The sequence below is a fragment of the Ctenopharyngodon idella genome, chromosome 19, assembly GCF_019924925.1.
Source record: "Ctenopharyngodon idella isolate HZGC_01 chromosome 19, HZGC01, whole genome shotgun sequence".
Lineage (NCBI taxonomy): Eukaryota > Metazoa > Chordata > Actinopteri > Cypriniformes > Xenocyprididae > Ctenopharyngodon > Ctenopharyngodon idella.
Window position 1 is genome coordinate 12,853,367 of NC_067238.1, and position 20,613 is coordinate 12,873,979.

Below are 20,613 nucleotides of genomic sequence, written 5' to 3' on the forward strand. Positions count from 1 at the left end.
GAGGGGGAAAAAGTCAGAATTTTGAGAAATAAAATTATTTGTAGATTATATTAAGTAGTTACATTTTCTTGAAAATATTATACATGTTTGGGCTGGGCTTTTGCTGCATTTACACAGTTAGGGTTAGGGTATTTTTCCCCTACTGGGCTTGCAATGAGATTGGCAGCTTTCGAAATCGCATACTCTAGGTAGCCTACTTTTTTTAATAAGTAGGCTACTTGCTTTGCTACTGCTAAAAAAGTATATTTTATAGTGTGAATGTGTGTAGTATGAATGTAATCCAGACATACTACATTGGCCATGCCGTCATTACCATGTGACCTACCTGCATCAGTTGCGTCACTTCACTGCCATTCTCAAGTCCTCTGCCGTGGCCTCATGGTAAAGTGTCACTTAAAAATCTCACCAGAAGTAGTAGTATGGGTAGTTTTTGCCAACTCTTTTTTGAGCACTGTGAATTCAGACATACTTCTTTCGTCACTTACTGTTTTTCACCTACTGCATAGTAGGGAAGTATGCAATTCTAGACACAGCAATTGTCTTCTCCACTCAGTAGAGAAACAAGCAATGCTGCCTATAAAAGAAGGTGCTACATTTAGAAGGCAGCATAAATGACAGCGCTGAGCGATAGAAGAGAACACAAGGTAAAATACGAGATCCGTTTTGAAAGTTGAACTTTTTTTAACTTGACAGTGTTTTTAAAAAGTGTCACTCATGCGTGAAATGCTGATAACGTAGCGAGACAGTGTGATTCCCTCTGGTGCTTGTTTACAGAAAAACAATTAAAGAGCAGCATGGAATGCAAAAACGAGTTCTACATGAACCCATCAAGTGCCTTAAAATGCTGTCTAGCTCAGCAGGTTATGGAACATGGCTAGATTATTTCTGTCCTGTGACAGGATCTACGGCAAACATTAAATATTAATGCAGTGTTACTGACCCTTGTAGAGTGGTATTGCTTTTAACGTGAAATGACTCCCCTTGCAAGGAGTGTGGCTGTTTGTGTGTTCAAATGAAGCAGAAACAATACTTTACATACAATATATGTATGCTTTATGACTGTGTCTTTATGTTTTCTTGGCATTTGAGCAAACTGCCAACACAGCACCAGAACAATAACATGACTTGATTGCTTTACCCTAAAAACAGTATCATGGCAGAACGTTTGCATGCTACAGTGGTTTTAAAAGAACATTGTCAGTTACATAACAGTGATGATCTGAGTTAAGAGTATTTGCTTTAATAAGACCGCTAATGTGCGTTGTGAGAGCCAGATGTCTGCAAAATAAACAGTTATTACTGTTAGAGAGAGACTGTGTGGTCTACAATGTGTGTGGCAGTGGCAGATTTTAAAAAAAATAATAAAAATAAAAATAATTTCGAATATACAGTGCCACTTGAAAGTTTGTGAACCCCTTGCAGAATCTGTGAAAATGTGAAAAACTTTAACAAAATAAAAGAGATAATACAAAATGCATGATATTTTTCATTTAATACTGTCCTGATTAAGATATTTTACATAAAAGATGTTTACATATAATTCACAAGACAAAAAAATAGCTGAATTTATTAAAATGACCCCATTAAAAAGTTTGTGAACCATTGATTCCTAATACTGTGTGTGGTTACCTGGATGATCTACGACTGCTTTTTTGTTTTGTAATGGTTGTTCATGAGTCTCTTGTTTGTCCTGAGCAGTTAAACTGAGCTCTGTTCTTCAGAAAAATCCTCCAGGTCCTGCAGATTCTTCAGTTTTCAAGGATTTTTTGCATATTTGAACCCTTTCCAGCAGTGACTGTATGATTTTGAGATCCATCTTTTCACACTGAGGACAATTGAGGGACTCAAACACAACTATTAAAAAAGGTTCAAACATTCACTTATGATCCAGAAGGAAGCACGATGCATTAAGAGCATTGAATTTAAAGACCAAGGTAAATTGTACTTAATTTGTCTCCAGGAAACATGTAGGTATCTTCTGTTGCTTCCAAAGGGCAGTACTAAATGAAGAAAATTGATATTTAAACAAAATAAGAAAAATTTGGACATCTTCATCCTGTTCAAAAGTTTTCACCCCTGACTCTTAATGCATCGTGCTTCCTTCTGGAGCATCAGTGAATGTTTGAACCTTTTTTAATAGTTGTGTTTGAGTCCCTCAGTTGTCCTCAGTGTGAAAAGATTGATCTCAAAATCATACAGTCACTGCTGGAAAGGTTTCAAATATGCAAAAGATGCTGGAAATCTGAAGAATCTGCAGGACCAGGAGGATTTTTCTGAAGAACAGAGCTCAGTTTAACTGCTCAGGACAAACAAGAGACTCATGAACAACCATTACAAAACAAAAAAACAGTCATAGGTCATCCAGGTAACCACACACAGTATTAAGAATTAATGGTTCACAAACTTTTGAACGGGGTCATTTTAATAAATTCAGTCTTGTGAATTATATGTAAACATCTTTTATGTAAAATATCTTAATCAGGACAGTACTAAATAAAAAATAACATGCATTTTGTATTATCTCTTTTATTTTGTTAAAATTTTTCACATTTTCAAAGATTCTGCAAGGGGTTCACAAACTTTCAAGTGGCACTGTATAACATGTTCTTTGTAAGCCTTTGGCCCTATACACTATATACTCAAAAGGCCCAAACACTACTCAAAAGTTTTTTTCAAAAGGCATTTGTAATTTTTTCTTGAGCACCAAATCATCATTTTAAAATGATTTCTGAAGGATCTTTTGACACTGAAGACCGAAGTAAAAGTTCAGCTTTGCCCTCACAGGAATAAATTACATTTTAAAATATAATAAAACAGAAAACGATTGTCACAACTCATTAGTACAATTAATCATGTGCATAACTTTCACTGTTGTTAGTTTTATTCAGCCCTCTGTATGTGTAATCAAGTGAACTTGTCTGAACAGAGTTCACTGAATTAAATGAAGTGTCTTTGTCATCTTTACTTGACTTGTGTAACACTGGTGAGTGTAACACAAATGAATACATACCATATGGTGTCGTTGTTCACAACATTCTTCAGATGAGCAACTAAATGCCAATTAACAACATATAAAAGACAGTCATGCTGGTCTATGCCTGTATGGGCCAAAAACAACATTTTCTTGTAAAACACACTCTTATAATAGCCTTCGTTTTATTTAAAACTTAGAAAAATTGTTTTTACTTTGTAGAACATAAGTGAAGTTTCCAGTGACCTTCGTTGTCCTCCTCCTAGCAACAAAAGTTACATAATCTTTATATTTACATAATACATGCATCTTGTCTCCACAAGCTCAATAAAATCAGTTCACACATGTAAAACCTGAGTAATCAAGCTCAGGTAATGTGAGTGAACTTAACCATTTCAGTAAAGTTCTCAAAGTAGCAAATAGTCAGCTAATTCAATTTAAAAGAATGAAAACTGATTCTGATTAAACAGAGTTCAATTCAGTTTTGGCAGTTTAGTTGTGGACTGGTTCCACAGGTTTTCTTTATCTAGTATTAACAGTAATTAATGATTCATTGCCGTACTGGCAAGGAATGTAAGTCACTGACAAGGAATTTTGTTTGCATACTTTGGAAGAGTAATGTTACAAAAAAAAGAAAAAAATATGTGTAATGAGAACAATATATGTATTTAAACCCTGTTTGGTCTTGCTATATTTGCCCCTCTTTATTTACAGTAATTCTTGTTAAAAAAAAATCTATACAAAATTTTATATCTATAGGCCAAATATCAGGATTATGTTCTGTTTAGTGTGTTTTAGTTCTGTTTTCCTGTGTGACCTGGGCTGCATCCGAAAACTGAAAAATGCTGCTTTCGGAGGACGTATTCCAAAGTAGGAAGGCATCACAGCAAATGCGTTGTAAAAACAGAAAACAACAGCAGCTTTCAGCCTGTCACCATCATGCAAACATGAAATATCAAACAGGTTTACAGTTGTTTGCATTCCATTGCGCTATTTGTAATATTGTTTTTATGTTTGGCGGACATGTTTAGGTGTTGCACTCGTGTCTTGCGTCTTTTGCAGCGTCTCACCCATGAAACAGCATTCTAAAAACAGTTAAGCTAAAAACCCACTGAATAAATATACATTCACACCACACTACAGGCAGTAGGCTATTATCCGCCAAAATGCAGATTCGTCACATGACAACTTCTTACACATATGAGCGCTATTCAACACAAAGCTGGGAAGAGCCAGGAAATATTTTAATACAACTCTGATTGTGTTTGGCTGAAAGAAGAAAGTCACATACACCTAGGAGGGCTTGAGGGTAAGTCAATTATGGGATCATTTTAATTTTTGGGTGAACTATTCCTTTAAGGCTGCTTTGTGCCTTATCAAATTCTGTGTATAGACGCAATGCAGCATAGAAGTCAGACTAAATGATTCCAGCTCTGATCCATCACAGAATCTAAGTATGCATTTGTAATTGCTCTAGAATGCATAGAATACAACTCTGAGCAGCATTAAACAGTGTGTAAAACATTTTCAGAAGTGTTTCTTTGCCACCTTTGTAGTGTGAAATTCTATATCAGGTACGAGGCCAAACATGGGATTTCCAAATCCAGGTCGTTCTGGTCCAGATTAAACTTTTTGAACAACTGGGCTCTGAGAATTCCACCTTATTGTACAGAGAAAAGCTTCTCAGAGTATCAACAACAACGCCATCTGCTGGCTAGTAAAATTTGCAACAGCCATAAAATCTGTAAATATTAGTTTTATCAGCTGAGGAAGGGAGGAATTTTCTTGGAAGATGTAATTTCTTACATGATTGTGTGTGTGTGTGTGTGTGTGTGTGTGTGTGTGTGTAATGTAACCTCCCTTTAAATACTTTCATTTAAATACTTTGTCCATTTTTATTATTTCAAATAAATATGAAATTGCATAAATTATTCTTGAACTGACAAAGTATTTAAAGGGAGAAGGTTACATTAAAAACACATTTTTTTGTGTATACACACGCAGACATTTAGGTAAGAATTTCTTTATTTTTTAAAAGATACAATTTTCCTCCATTCCTCAGCTGATAAAACTTATGGCTGTTGCAAATTTTACGAGCCAGCAGATGGCGTTGTTGTCATACTCTGAGAAGATTTTCTCTGTACAGTCAGGTGGAACCCTCAGGGACCAGTTGTTCAAAAGGTTTAATCTGGATCAAAATGATCTGGAAATTCAATGTTTTGCTATCCAGGATCAGGTAATACATCTTACTTTTGTGCCGGTTTTTCAAAGTAAAATCGGTTGGATCACCCTGATCCAGATACACAGTTTTTCAGATTACCAAATCTGGAATAATGCTCTAAATAGGGTTTACATTTCACACTACTAGCTATATAAAGAACACGAGGTAGAATAGTCAATGTATTAAGTGTTTTTATTTGAAGAAACAGAAAACAGCACAATAAAACGATACAAACATCCCTTTCCATTCTCATTTTCCTTTGAAGGCACACTATGTAGTTTTATGCCACTAGAGGTCGCCTATTCAAAACTAAGGCATAGCTTGATGACGCCGATATTGAGCGTGGATTCATGGGAGATGTTGTCTTCACCTCACAGCTGGTGGAAAAGAAACGGGACGGGACTTGGGCAGAAATCATGTTCATGTATGAGATTATTAACATTATGTAGTATGAAGCAGAGCAGGGCTGAGTGCTGTGGGAGCGTAACGAGGCCGCTGGAGTGATTGCTAATAAGAGACAAGCGCGACACATGGCTCTAGAGCAGTGGAGCTTTTATTATGCCGCAGTCGCTACTTCCGCTTCTTCCGGTCAAGTATGTGGGGTAACGCAGCACTCTTTATCATATTAGATACATTTGAGTGTGTTGATAATGATGTTATAACCTTACTCTGTGCGTTCACTCGGCAGCTGCTATGAGACACTTGTTGCACACTGCAGTAAGCTAGATCGATATTAGTCATGGTAAAACATGGTACTTATGGGAAATCAAGAAAACAAGATTCAAACAATAAGAACGATTGATAACAGTGATTAGTTTTCTGTCTATAAAGGTATCCAAACATTTGCTCACCTGTCTAATAAAAACACATATATATTAAAGTGTCTTTGGTGTTTCCATGGTTTCTACAAATAAAACCGAAAATCGAGGTATGATGTCATTGATATGCGACGCACAGACATGGTCCATGTCCTATGTAAAAATGACTTATTTCTCTGGATTTAAACGTTCTTGAAAACATCTGGGATAATGTAAGTAGACAAGTCAACAAAATATATATAACCCTGTTCTAGTGGGTTTTGGATATTTTAATCCAAAAATCTTACATATTGTGCCTTTAAACAGTCAGACCCCTACGGAGCCCCTAAAGGGACATGGTGATGGAAAAAATATGAGATGGGAGAATAAAAAATATTTCAATGTTTTTGTATTTTCAGAAAAGTTTTGCGTTGGGCTCACCCGAGAAACTTTTTATACTAAATATATATTTAAAAGGCTTAATATAGCGTAATGTGTGTGTATTTTATCTACTTTATCACTGTAAACAAATCATTTGCAAAATATAAAAAATAGGTATACTATATAGAAATGTTGTATTATTTGACCAATTTTTATTACATTATGTTCCTGAAATCCACCCTGAATCCACCCTTTTGCTGGGATCAGGATAATCCTGATTTTTTGGATCAAAGTTATCCCGAACTTACTAAAAAAAAGTTTTGAACAACACAAACTAAAGGTTTGTTCCAAGATTTGTTTTCAAGATTTGATCCAATCCGATAGTCGGAATTCGATCAGATTACTTTTGAAAAACTGAGACCAAAGCTTCATACCCCCATCCCTTCCTAAATCAGCTAGGAGCATAAATGTCAGAATACTGACAAATAACCTCTAATACATTGCTTTAGCAAACGTGCATTTTTTTTTTTTTTTTGTGCTGGAAAACAGATTAATCCTTTACCTGCTTCTTTTCCTTGACAAAAAATTATTGACAAGAATGCATTGGCTAACAAATTCACAGTGCCCTAAATTTGCCTGTACTCACTTTGACCTTTCATTCCTGACTTTGAAACTATGTGCTTTTCACATTAAGTAAATACAATTATATAAGTTATTTGTCTGTCAAAATAACATGAATACAGTCAGTTATGCAATAGTATTGATTCAATGAGGAAGTACTTCCAATTCAGGAAAAATGCTGCCTTGGTGACCCAATGAACTAATAAAATCTGAAAAATATAATTTGATGAAAAGTTATTGTTTCAATATGTCTTAAGACTTCAGATATTGTAAGCAGTAGCACTTGTAAAAAGCAGATATTGTACGCACTTCACCTTGGAACATTTTATGCTTTCATTCAGGCCTTGAATGTTATATTATGCATTATAATCAAACCATGCATGTAATACTCTGTATATGAATATATGTAGGTGTTCAAAGATATCCTGAAGGTGGTCACAACTGCACACACTGAGGGAAAGACACTGATAATTGACCAGGCCTGTTTCATCAGGCACAATTCTGTTTACTGTAAAATGCATGCTTTGACATTTAGTTCAGTCAGTGAATTCTCAGCATGGCTGCAATCTTTGGTATTTGGAACATTTTCTGTGATGGTCCGACCAGTTTGTGGTTATTAAAGAGGAAAATATCTGTAGCACATAATGCAAGAGGACATATTTGTAATACTTTTTGTAGATGTAAATGTAGTTTGAAAGAAGGTGGAGCATTTTGGGGAAAGACAACAATCACATTTGCCATAAAACACAAGGAACATGCATATTTTAATATTTTATCTGCTTTGTCAAATAGGAAAACCAGCACATAAACCATGAATAAGCTCATACAAACTATACAGTTTGCACTGCATCTTTTTAAAAGGTGGTGTACTCAATAGAAATAGACATTGGTGATAGAGATTGGCATAGAAATGTTTATGCTGGGGAGTGATGATGCAATTACACTGTCCAGGCAAGTTTTCAGGATTTCTGTCTGTAAAAGATTAAGAATTTTCTCTGATTAATGCCATTTGCCAGGTGAGGGCAGCAGAATTCATCAACTATTAAAATCTGTTATCATAATTACTAATGAAAGAAAAGTACTTCCTTTTCTCCAGTCTGGATTCTATCACAGCAAGTTTTCCTATTAGTGCAAGCACTTATGTCATCTTAACACCGCAAAAATGGCATATATACCACAAAAGGTGCATTAACACAGGGTGCTTAAAGGGTTAGTTCAACCAAAAATAAAAAATTCTGTCATTAATTACTCACCCTCGTGTTGTCCCAAATCCGTAAGACATTTGTTCATCTTCAAAACACAAATGAAGATTTTTTTTAATGAAATCTGAGAGCTTTCTGTCCCTTGATTGACAGCCTGCACAACTAAAAATTATTGTTGGAGTTAATATGATGAAGGAGATAAATATGTTATCTGAACCACTTTAATTATCTAAGTTGATTTGACAAAATAAAAAAAAGTTGTGATGATAAATCATGAAAATAATTTTTTACAGCCCCAGAAAGGTAGTAAAGTCTCGTGAAGACATCATTAAAGTAATCCATGTGACTCTAGTGGTTTAACCTCAATTTTATGAAATTCTTTGTTTGCGACAAATACATAATTTACCACTTTATTTACAAAATATTAATCTCTAACGCGCGTTCACGCAACTTACTGCGTCGTGGTGCTCTAGTGAACATGCGCTGGACATTAATATTTTGTAAATAAAGTGCTTTAAAAAAATTTAGATCAAAGAATTCGCGGCGCTCATAAAGTTGAGGTTAAACCACTGGAGTCACATGGACTACTATATTGATGTCTTTCTGGGGCTTGAAAGTGGTAGTTGCATAGCCTGTCAATGAAGGGACAGAAAACCTTTGGATTTCGTTAAAAATATCTTCATTTATGTTCCAAAGATGAATGAAAATATGGGTTTGGAATGACATGAGTAATTAATGACACAATTTTAATTTTTGGGTAAACTAACCCTTTATGCTGCATCTATGTAAAAACACCTTTAGTCAATTTCTCTTTATACTAACACATCATCGGGATGTTTTGTACAAGGCTTTTTCTATCACAGATATTGAGGGGAACATGTCAATGTCTATTGAGCCTTCAGTAGCGCAGCTTTAAGCTTCAGCCATTTTGCAGTTCAATAAGCTCAAATTAAACAAATACAAACCTTTTCACTTTAAAAGACCTTTCACTTTAACAGCGTGTGCTCACTGCCAAAAATTCCTCTGCATCAACTGAAAAAATTCTTGTGTCAGCAGGTCTGTAATTTGCTTCTTGATTTACGTTAATCTTACACTCTTCTCCCAGTTTACGTTACCAAAATCTTCCTCATACCTAACATTCAAAAATGTTAAGATTTTTTGTAAGTTTTCAGTAAGTGAAAAACCAGTCTGACCAGTTAAACCCCAAAACCCCACACCTATGACAAAAACAGAGCTCATGTAATAAAAACCGAAAGTCTTGCGTTACTGGTTAGTGTATATAAGTGTCATATATTAGACAGAGATGAGACCACAATTTTGTCTTTTGAATCTCAAGGAAGATGCAGCTCTCAAAATACACTGAATCAACATGTGAGTATTATATAGTACATTCTTAATTTGAGTTATTGTAAACCATGTTTATTAAAGTTTAAGTAAAAAGTATTTAAAATTCTATCATGTTTCTCTAATATTTGTTTAAATAGTATATAATACGGATGCATAAATATTATTACATATTACATAAGTAGACAAATGTAAAAGTAATTTTAAAATGAATATTTTGAAACATTTTCACATTCTTGAAAGACTGAATGAGTATTAAATCTTTAGATGATGACCATAGAGAATGTATGTCTTACAATCAATATTATTATTACCTCAAAGAAAACTACAAGGCTTTGAAGCAAGAGATGGAGGACCATGATGAAAGCAGTGATATTCAGAGGTAAACTGAAATCAAATTCTGGAGAGAAAATTGTTTTATATATTTATGTTTTAAATACCTTGTGAATAAGTTTGTTTTGTGTAAAAATAGGAATACAAGAGCATACAATGATAAAGAAGAAGAAACTGAAGGTATGGAAGTAAATTCATTTTAATCATTTACGTGTATTCATGCTTAAATGTGTAATTTCTAAGATTATGGGTAAACTTTAAGTCGTGTGTGGGATGATTTCCCTAAAACCTGTAAACACTGTGGCTTTATGGCCCCTTGATTTGCACATCACAAAAAGGCAAAAACAACAACATTGGCTTAACCAGTTGCATGAGTTTGTGGCAGGACCATCTGTTTGCAGATAAGGGATTTAAAAACAAAAGCTGACATTATATTTTCAATTCAGTGGCAGAGAAATTACATGATTCATCTTTAACAAAAGCATTGATCTTTAATCTCTTTTCCAAATATTCTCCTCCCTCAGGTCACATTAGATTCACTGATGTAGCAAGCTGATTACATTTGACATGTAAATTATATATGATAAAGTACAGTTTAAACTATAAAAGCTACATGATGCATTTTGTTACTAAATATAAGTTAAATAAACTGCATTTCAAGTTTATTTAAGGAAACTATTATTCTTTTATATTTGTCACTGTGCATTGTTTGGCTTAGAAAAGTGGGATAAATGGGAGAAAATGTGGCTGAGAAATGGGATCAAAATAGCTTTTTTTCTCTGGGTTTTGCAAATGAGGAGAAAAAGAGTTTTCATAACAGCGGAACCAAAGTCATGAAAAGACCTACTATAAGTTGTTGTTATTCTTCATTCTTTACATTTTATGTGTATTTGAAGCACATTCTAAAGTCTTTGGGAAAGGATAGGATGTCAAATTTGAAAGATTATCTGGGAAATGTCTTAAAGTTGTGATAGTCTTTTCTTCCCTATTGTAACCTATATCCGAGTGAAGTAGCTTCTTGAACAAGAAAAACTGTAGTTGAGACTTGATTTTGTCCATCGGCACCGATTGGATCATTGGATGGTTGCGGTTTGCTGGTGCTGTGATCACATGCAAAGTGAAAGAGAAGTTACATTGTTACATTGATTAAAGTCACTATGAAATCAAAATGGGCAATTCTTATTTTTGTGAAATATTGCAGTATTTATTATAATAATGATTCATCCATGCACATGATTAGTTTTTTAAAATTCATGTGCCCATGTAATCTTTAATCTAGGTGGTTAAACTGCTGTCTATGGATAAGTCATATACCCCTTGGATTTCATCAAAAATATCTTAATTTGTGTTCCGAAGATGAACGAAGGTCTTACGGGTGTGGAACGACATGAGGATAATTAATGACAGAATTTTCATTTTTGGGTGAACTAACCCTGAACTAAATTTGAAAACACTCCTCAATGATACATTACGTATACTCTGTTTAATCAATATGGGGGAAAAAAGAGTGCTGTTGTTCTGAATAATGCATGGAATAATTAAATTATTAAAAAATAATTCTCAATTGCGTACCCAAGGAGCTTGAGTGAATCAGTGTCTTTGAACGAATCGTTTAAGTGAATGATTCATTGACTCACTCATAAAGACTTGTCGCCACCAACAATATAACTTATACAAAAAGTCGCAAAGGTGGGTGGCATTATTTATTCTTTGTTTACTCATGTATTGTTTTTTCCCCCCGAAGCAATACCAGCGCCTGACAATTTTGTATATGTGTCAGAGGATGCAACAACTGTTCAGTTAAATTGGACACCACCTCAAAAAATGGATCCCAGTCTCTACAAATTCCAAGTGATTATGTATAAAAATGAAGAGAAAACAGAATCAGTGACTGTGAAATCAAATGAAAAAAACATTTTAATGGAAGATCTTCTTCCTGCTACTGAATACAAAGCTACAATAAACACGATACTGAATAATGGCAAACAGAGCGAACCAGCCGTTTTAATCATCCACACAAGTAAGTGACTGTATTAGGAGCCTGCGCATTTACAGCCAATGCTTTTTCATAATATTTAGCCAATGCACAAATGGAATTGCTATGCACAAAATGATATGTTTTATAATCCCCTACAGAGCCACTCCCACCTGAAAACATACAGATCAAAAATGATGCAACTTCAGTTTATCTGAAATGGATTGATCCTATCATTGATGACAAGATTCCTCACAGATTCAGGGTGATATGGAGAAGTGAATCCAATGCAGTGGAAGCGTTTACAGATGAGGCAGAGTTAAATGTGTCAAGTTTAAAACCAGGAATTGAATATTCCTTCCTTGTCTGCACTGTAGTTGAGTTAAATGGCACAAAGCTTGAGAGTACTCCGGTTAAAATCACACATCGCACAAGTGAGTTACTGTTTTTCCTAATTAAATAATAAGGCCAATATGACCCTGCTGAAAAGACCAGCATGAACATTCATACTGATCTAGGTTGGTTTATACTGGTTTGTGCTAGTTTGGTACTTCCTGTTGCTCAAACAGTATAGTGTGACACTAGTAATGTCAAGGGCACGTGTTCAGTCCCCAAGAAATACATGAACTGATATCCTGAATGCAGTTTAATTTGTTCAAAGGAGTGTGAATACAAAAGGAAAGCTAGTTATGAAGTTTGTTTGGGGCACCAAAATCCAAAATACACAGTATTTGCTGGTCTTTTCAGCAGAGAATCAGGCATTTCACACAATCATTACTTACCATGATTTTAAAGATATATAAACTGTATAACCTTGCATTTCAGACATAAATATGGAATCTGTGTTAAGAGAACTGGGACTACAAAACCACTTGAAGAATAAACTGACTTTACAGTCTGTGTTGGAATTAAGGAAATCATCAGATGAGGACCAAACTGCACATAGTCTCAGATCTTTGCCGTGGCTTTTCCTCAGAAAGCTCATGATGGTCAATTCATCAGCCAGAATTATAAAATGTGCTTCTAAAACAACTAACTCTGGAAACTCTACTGGTTTCTATGAAGAACAGAAAGGAATCCATCCACTAGATTTGATCACAGCTCTGTTCCACTGTGCCGATCCTTTCCTACAGCAAGAAATGGCTCTAAAAATGTCAATGTGTCAGTTCTCTGTGCCTTTGCTGCTGCCAAATTGTGACACAAATGAGTGCACTCTGATGCTTTGGGCCTTGAGGGACATAACAAAGCAGTTTAGATCTAATTTATTGGACGAGGATAGTTTGGAGGAAAACCGTATTGTGCTAACTGATTTGCCCTTGATCTCTTTTGTCAGACTAGGAAAAAGCAGCGTGTCCAAATCTGAGTTTCTAAACAAACTCCTCAGCAACAATCAGCATCATCACGACACTTTTTTCCACAAGGAACTGGAAAATGGGAACATTCCAAGAAAGATCTCTAATGGTCTTGTTGAAATGAGCTGGTATCTCCCTGGAGGAAACAAAAATAATGACAAATTTAAAGAGCCAGTAGCTGTAGCTAATCTCCGTGGGGATATTTCTGACTTTAAGACCCAATTCACCTTCTTGAGCCAAACATCCTCTGCAGTTTTTCTGTTCTGTGATGATTTGGACTCAAATCAGACATTTCTGGAATCGCTGCAAATTAGATCAAAACTTTTGGTTTGTACCACAGACAGTTCAACATCAGGAGACAATTTGACAACAAAGTTCAAACCATACTCAAAAATCCTTAGGGATAGAAACATGAACGATTTTAAGTTTGTTGATACACTACAGAAGGCTGTTGTTGATATACTTGCAGATTCGACTAAAATGAGTATTGAAAAGATGTCAAAGATCGCACCAGATCTGGGGATTCTTGTTGATGAAAACAATCTCATCTGTCAAAATGCAAAGAAAAAGGCAGACCTGATCACACAAGAGATCACAAATATACCAGAATACAAAATGAAGGAACTGTCATTGCAAGACAAACTATGGAAAGAGTTATCCAAACTGGATAAAGAGATGTGTCGACTTAAAGCAAAGAAGCAAAACATTGAGCACTACAAGAGTGAACTTAAAAGTCAAATCCAGAAACTACAAAAGCAACAAGGAAGCAACGACATGAGAGAAGCAATGTATCAATTCATCTCTGGCCTGAGCTGCTCCCCAGATGAACAGTTATATTTTCTCAAGTGGATGAAAATAAATTTAGATAATCTAACAAGAAAGCACCAGTCAAGACTTGATGAGCAGTATAGGGAAGTATGTAAGAATCCCAAAGAAGATAAAGAACATCTCAGAGATCTGGAAAATGAGATTACAAGCAGCTCTTTAGGAGTCCAACACTTCATGAGAGAGTTGAGTCAACTCTATGAATCAACACACTCCCCAAAAAATAAGAAGCACACTGCCCTGAAGAAACTGCCAGAAATATGTGCTCAATTGATGCTGACTGGGTTTCCTCTAGAACTTATTGATGGAGACGCATCAAACATTCCATTGACGTGGATTAGAGATGTGCTTACAGCACTTAACAAACTGACAACACCTCACAACAGAATACGAGTTGTAACAGTTTTAGGAGTCCAAAGCACTGGGAAGTCTACTCTCCTCAACACAATGTTCGGAATTCAGTTTGCTGTTAGCAGTGGAAGATGCACAAGAGGCGCCTTCATGCTTCTAATAGGCGTATCTGAGGAATTCAGATCAGAGCTTCAGTGTGACTATATCCTTGTAATTGACACTGAGGGGTTAAAATCTCCAGAGTTGGCGAAACTAGCTGATAGTTATGAGCATGATAACGAACTTGCGACTGTGGTTGTTGGGCTTAGCGATATTACTATTGTCAACATTGCCATGGAAAATGCTATTGAAATGAAAGACACTTTGCAAATTGTTGTCCATGCCTTTCTCCGCATGAAAGAGGTGGGGAAAAGGCCCTGTTGTCATTTTGTGCATCAAAACACTGCAGATGTCGCTGTGTATGAAAAGACCTTGAGAGAGAGAAAGATTCTCTTGAAACAACTAGATGAAATGACACAAGCAGCTGCTAAAATGGAGAAAATTGGCAACAAGAAATTTACAGACATTCTAGAGTATAACATTGATGGAAACAATTGGTACATACCTGGATTGTGGCTTGGAGTTCCCCCAATGGCACCTGTTAGTACCGGTTACAGTGAGGAGGTGAGTAAGTTGAAAGATGGGATACTTAACATTTTTAAAGCAACAAAAGTCCCAGCACAGAATTTCATGGAATTTGAAGAATGGATACGAAGTCTCTGGAAGGCTGTCCAATTTGAAAACTTTATTTTCAGTTTTCGCAACAGCCTCGTCGCTGAAGCCTACTCCAAACTTTGTGTTGAGTTTAACACTTGGGAATGGGCCTTCAAGAAGCATATGATTACCTGGTACACAAAATCTGAAACCAAAATCAATAACTTGAGTGCAATGTCAGTGCGGTCAAAAAACACACTTAATGTTGACGGAGTAATGGCTGATTTAAAACATGAAGCTACTAAAGAGCTTGACAAAGAGGAGGAAAGACTTTTAGGTAAAATACAGCAATACTTTGAAAGTGAGGAGGAACACGTTCATCTTGTTGAAAATTACAAGGAGGACTTTGTAAATAGTGCAAAATGCCTTCGAAGAGAGACTGAGACAGATCTACGAAACAAACTGGAGAATGCTGTATTGATACAGAAGGGAATTGAAAAGGTGGAACTGATAAAGCAAAATCAAAGGGATACCATGAAAGAAAAAGTGCTCAACTTGATCAGTGTCTGCAGAAATGCAAAAAACAAGCTCTCTGATAGTCAACTAAATGAGGAATTTCAAAAAATGTGGGATGACACTGTGAGGCAGTATTCCCTTACAGCTCTACCAAGAAATGATTTGGGGAATGAAACATACAGACTCTTACACAGTAACTTGGAAACTAAAGGTGGAGCCGTACGTGAGATGCTATCAAATATCACCAGTCTAGATCAGTGTGGCACTGGACCTTTTTATGCAACGACTATAAAAATGAATATATTTAAAAAACTCAAGAATTCTCTTCTGCCTGCACCGAGGAATAAAAAACACAAACTCATACAAATGACATGCGAAACAATAATAAATGAGAGCGAAATGTTAGTTTTGTCTAAAACAAGTGCAAAATCAGACTATGTTAGCACTGATATACAAGAACTGTTGTGCTTCATTGAAAAAAAATTGGAAAACTGCAAGGATCCACAGATAAGCCCTGAAAATGAAGCATCTCTCAAGATCCACATTTGCAGGATTGCAGCAAGAGCTTTCCAGAAAATGCATGATGACTACATACAGAGAACTGACCCTTTGACATCTCTTGAAAGGTTCAAGGAGCAATGGTTAGCTGACTTTAAAGACCTTTACTACCAGCGAGACCAGTGTCAGAGCAAGGCAGAGATGTGTGCCATGCAATGCTTCGCCCCTGCTGTGATGGAATACATCCAGAAACGTCTGGGACCTGACATTGTGGATGAAATGTTGACAGGAAAAACAGCTGTTAATTTTAGCACACGGACATATTTCCAGTTTTCACTTTTAAAACAACTGCTTCAGGATGAAGACTTCAACACTGTATTCAAGTTTGTGAAATACTATAAGAAGTTTGTAACTGAGTGGATTTCAGAGAAGATCACTGAACATTTTTCAAAGGATGATGCTTTTCTCAAGTTAGAGATGAAACATTTGAACGCAATTATCAGCAAACTCGAAACAGCTATTGAAAGTGCAAAAAGTATGACAAACAACAGCAACAATTTTGTGACCAATGTCTTCAACTGTCTTGATGAAGAGTTGGTGACACCAATTGACACCCTTAATGCAACTCTGGTTTTAAACAACTCGGACCCTGCTGAGTTTGCAGATTGCCTTAAATCATCTATAGACAAAATGCATCAGGCCATAGAAGATCAGCTACGGGGAGAAAGTGACATAAGGGCAAAGCTAGCCAAACTCTCAATGAACAGACCTCAAGAGATTATCTTTAGAAGAGTTTTTGGCTGTGGGAAAAAGTGTCCATTCTGCAAAGCACCTTGTGAAGCTGGAGGAAAAGAACATACTGAGCATTTTGCCTCAGTTCATCAGCCACAGGGCATTGGTAAACATAAGTGGACTAGTACAAGAAAACTAGTCCCTGACATATGCTCATCTCTTGTTGCTAGTAAAGGGGATTTCCGAAATAAAGACACAGGGTATCAGTGGCATCCAAATAAGGAATACAGACAGATCTACCCTGATTGGAGGATACAGCCTGACACTAGTATTGAGGCCACTGACTTCTGGAAGTACATCTTTGCTAAGTACAATGCAAAATTTGCTGAAAAATACAATGCTGAACCAGCAGACATACCTCGTGATTGGTATAACATCTCTGTACATCAGGCAAATAAATGCTTGGAAGATACATTCTTATTGAAATCACAAAAATAATGAAAATGGACGATAAATAACACAAATAGAGGTGAACTGGTGAATTACTCAAGTTACCGACCAGGCCATTAAGTCTGGGCAAAGAATCCTAGCTTACAGAGATTTAAAACACTGTACAGCATATTCCTATAGATAACTAGTTTTTGCTGAATGACAATTGTGGTAGATTTTTCCCTACGCATCTGACTTAAGTTTACCTGGGCCATCTCCAGTTGACACCCAAGCATCTACAGTCGACACCTAATAATATTTATTTTCTAGCACTGCGTCTACAAAAACCCAGACAGACTCCAGACATTTCCTTCAAATATGCTTTAATCACGGCCAGAGGACCTCATATCAATCACAGAGAATCCCACCAGCATAGCAAAGCATTCTACAATATCTTCATATGTCAAACCCTTCTGTTACTAGGTAAAAGCAAGATTTGCCCAAATCATGGGTATATTAGTTTGTTAGTCTCGCGTAGCCAGACCTTCAAACTGACGGCAGAAGATCTGGACTCCATTGCAACTTTCATTTGCCAAGGACCGCCCAAAAGGATGTTTGACTGACATGTAATGCAACCAATCACAGTTCGTTTGGTTCCGAGTCATGTTTAGGGGCTTGAAAACGTACCTACAATAACAGACCGGCGTGCATCTAATAAATTATTTATTCAAGAACATTGTGCAAGTTTACTGCAACAATGGAGTCGCGAACTTCACATACTTTTGAAAATCCAGCTTTTAGTTGATGCTGGTAAGCGCTCATTCTCACAGTTGTAAACACAAAGGCGTTCTTCTTCTACAAGGGGTTTTGGCGTCACAGCATTTGTTTCCAGGTGAACTGTTAAAGAATGCAACACGCACGTCTCCCGGACATCCTGTAGAGTTCAACCAACCAGATGATGACTTCGAAACTCCTGAAGTGTTTCCAGATAAGTGTGCCATATACATCAGATGTTCAGCCAACTAAGACTTAGACTAGTTTGTTGATTACTCAGTATGTCATGGGGCTATTATATTTAGATAGTTGTCTAGCATGTCCCTAAATTATATTTTCCTTTTTCTTTTGTTATATTTGGACATGATTCAGACACACACTGACTTAGGCCCAAGGTTTGGGGACATTTAGGTTTCAAAAGTGTATAAATGTTATTCCTGCCAGAAAAAAGAAATGTTAGTTTTGTGTGACAGTCTCTGCTCCCCTCTGGCATCAGTGAGCTGCAGACGACGGTTCATCGTTTGGCCATCCATGCACCACTTTTGGTACATACTCACTACAGCGGTACGTGAACAACCCACAGGTTTCCGAGATCAAAGTTCCGAGGCGCCGTGCCGTCACAATTTGTCCTTTATCAAACTCCGATAAATCGGCAGCTTTTCCCATTCTGACACAGAACACTCTACTGACCGAAAGCCAGTCCTCGAGTGGTATATATACTGCTTTGTGAACTGAACCTGCACGACCATTCGGTTGCCAGGCGTGCTCATTGCTCTAGGTGTGTGTGTGTATTAACATTATGTATATATATGTATGTATTGTCATTGTTTGAAGGAAAACAATGGTCTTTGTACCATTTCAGGCTTTAAATTAGCTGAGAGATTTCTTTTCCACTGTAAACGCACTCTAGAAAATCTCTTAAACTGTGCACGTGTCAATGTCATGTTTTAAATGTTTTATGATTTAGTATTTGTCAATTTAATGTGTGTAGAACATAATGTAAAAAAAAAAAAAGACTGAATAACATTGAAAAACAATTAAGCCATTTACTGACTATAATTATAGTTAAACCTATAAAGAAAAACAATAAAAGTATTTTATTTGTCAAAAAACAGTCTTGTTCTTCATTATTTGGTCTCTGAAGTCTGGTGTTTCAGAGTTAATAACACTGGCCTTATGTCTGTTTCATCATATAAAGCATTTACCCATATCCATGTACACAAAGTTTACAATTTTACTGTCAGCATCCTACCTCCTGTAGTTGGTCTCCATGCCTCTAGAGGCCCCTATGTTCCCCTCTGCCTTAGTTCTTCCTCGTGTGTCCTTGTTAGCATTATCCAGGTCACCTGTGCCTTGTTTCACCTAGGGCATTTTTTTTGCGTGATTTTTTTTTTTTTTTTTTCCCAAACCAGTTCAGTGGAAATCCCGCCCTGGAGCCGATTCTAAACATTTAATTGGCCATGTCAATCACAGTAACGATTACCTACACCCAACCCTGATCCCTAAACCTACCCGTCACTGTAACCTCAGCCAATGAAATTGGTTGCAGGGTGGGGATTTCTGCTGAACTGTTTGGGGAAAAAAATCACACGTGTTTTTTCCCCTCTTGTTCCTCACTTGGTTTGTGAGTCTTGGCTATGCGTTTCCTGCTTTGTTCCAAGCTACCTCAAGTAAGGTGTTTTTAGATTGTTAATGTTCTCTGGTTTTGTTAATGTCCTCTGTCCGAGAAGAACTTCTGTTGAATTTTTTTTCTTGCAAAGACCTTTTTTTTTTTTTTTTTTTAAATAAATCTACATTGCCTGGAGTACTGCCTCGAGTGTTTCGTTTGGGTCCAACATTACTGCCTCTGTGGCTAAGTGGTAGATCTCTCAAACCACCACACCACAGACCAGAATTCAAGCCTGGCATGTGACGTACTAAAACTGCACTCAAATATATTTAATTTTTCAAAGCATTATTGGGCAAAAGTTTATCTACAGTTTAGGCTACTTTGTAATGGAAGAATAAACTTTAAACACAGGACAGTATATGCATATCCAAAATTGTACAGAGTAATATGAAATTGTGTCATGTCAGTTTCTGTACTGTAGAAATGTGACATCACAGCAACAAAATGTTAAAGAGTCCTTAATATACTCATTTACAGGTTCATAGTTTTGTTTAAAGGGTCTGCTAGAATAGTATAAACTTAAATCACAAGTTAGTCTGTGTAAATAACAAATAACCTGTCAGTAAACATTGTAGGTATGACTCATAACTCAATCATTTGTATGGAATGTATGGCACCAAACCTAATTTTAGGGAGCTTTAAAAGAAGCTTTATATCTCTCCACCCATGACAGGAATGACACTCCAGTCATTTCCCTCTCCACCCATGTGCTCATGTATTCAAAATTGAATGCATTTACCTAACTACTATTTAATGCATGGGAATGTCTTACATTGGACACAGACAAACACACCTTTTGTCTTTTAAGTCACAAGGAAGACGCATCCCTTAAGCTACACTATGTGAATTAAACTGTGAGTATTATGATTATGTAATATTTCCAGTGTTTTTTTTTTAAACAGTTTAGCTAACGAATATATAACCTTGTT

At 36.3% G+C, this 20,613-nt stretch overlaps 1 protein-coding gene across 1 annotated transcript; it reads left to right on the plus strand.

Moving 5' to 3' along the window:
* The first annotated feature begins 10,116 nt into the window (after window positions 1–10,116).
* On the plus strand, window positions 10,117–20,335 carry LOC127501317 (interferon-induced very large GTPase 1-like). Its single transcript, XM_051873266.1, has 4 exons — window positions 10,117–10,120; window positions 11,552–11,890; window positions 12,007–12,279; window positions 12,671–20,335. Exons 1-4 carry the CDS (start codon window positions 10,117–10,119, stop codon window positions 17,308–17,310), a joined length of 5,256 nt encoding a protein of 1,751 aa, XP_051729226.1. The 3' UTR covers window positions 17,311–20,335.
* The last annotated feature ends 278 nt before the right edge of the window (window positions 20,336–20,613 follow it).

Excerpts from the sequence above, each read along its gene's own strand:
- LOC127501317 (XM_051873266.1), top strand. Across the intron at positions 11,891-12,006 it reads CGTTTTAATCATCCACACAA|AGCCACTCCCACCTGAAAAC; the intron begins GTAAGTGACTGT and ends AATCCCCTACAG. Across the intron at positions 12,280-12,670 it reads TAAAATCACACATCGCACAA|ACATAAATATGGAATCTGTG; the intron begins GTGAGTTACTGT and ends CTTGCATTTCAG.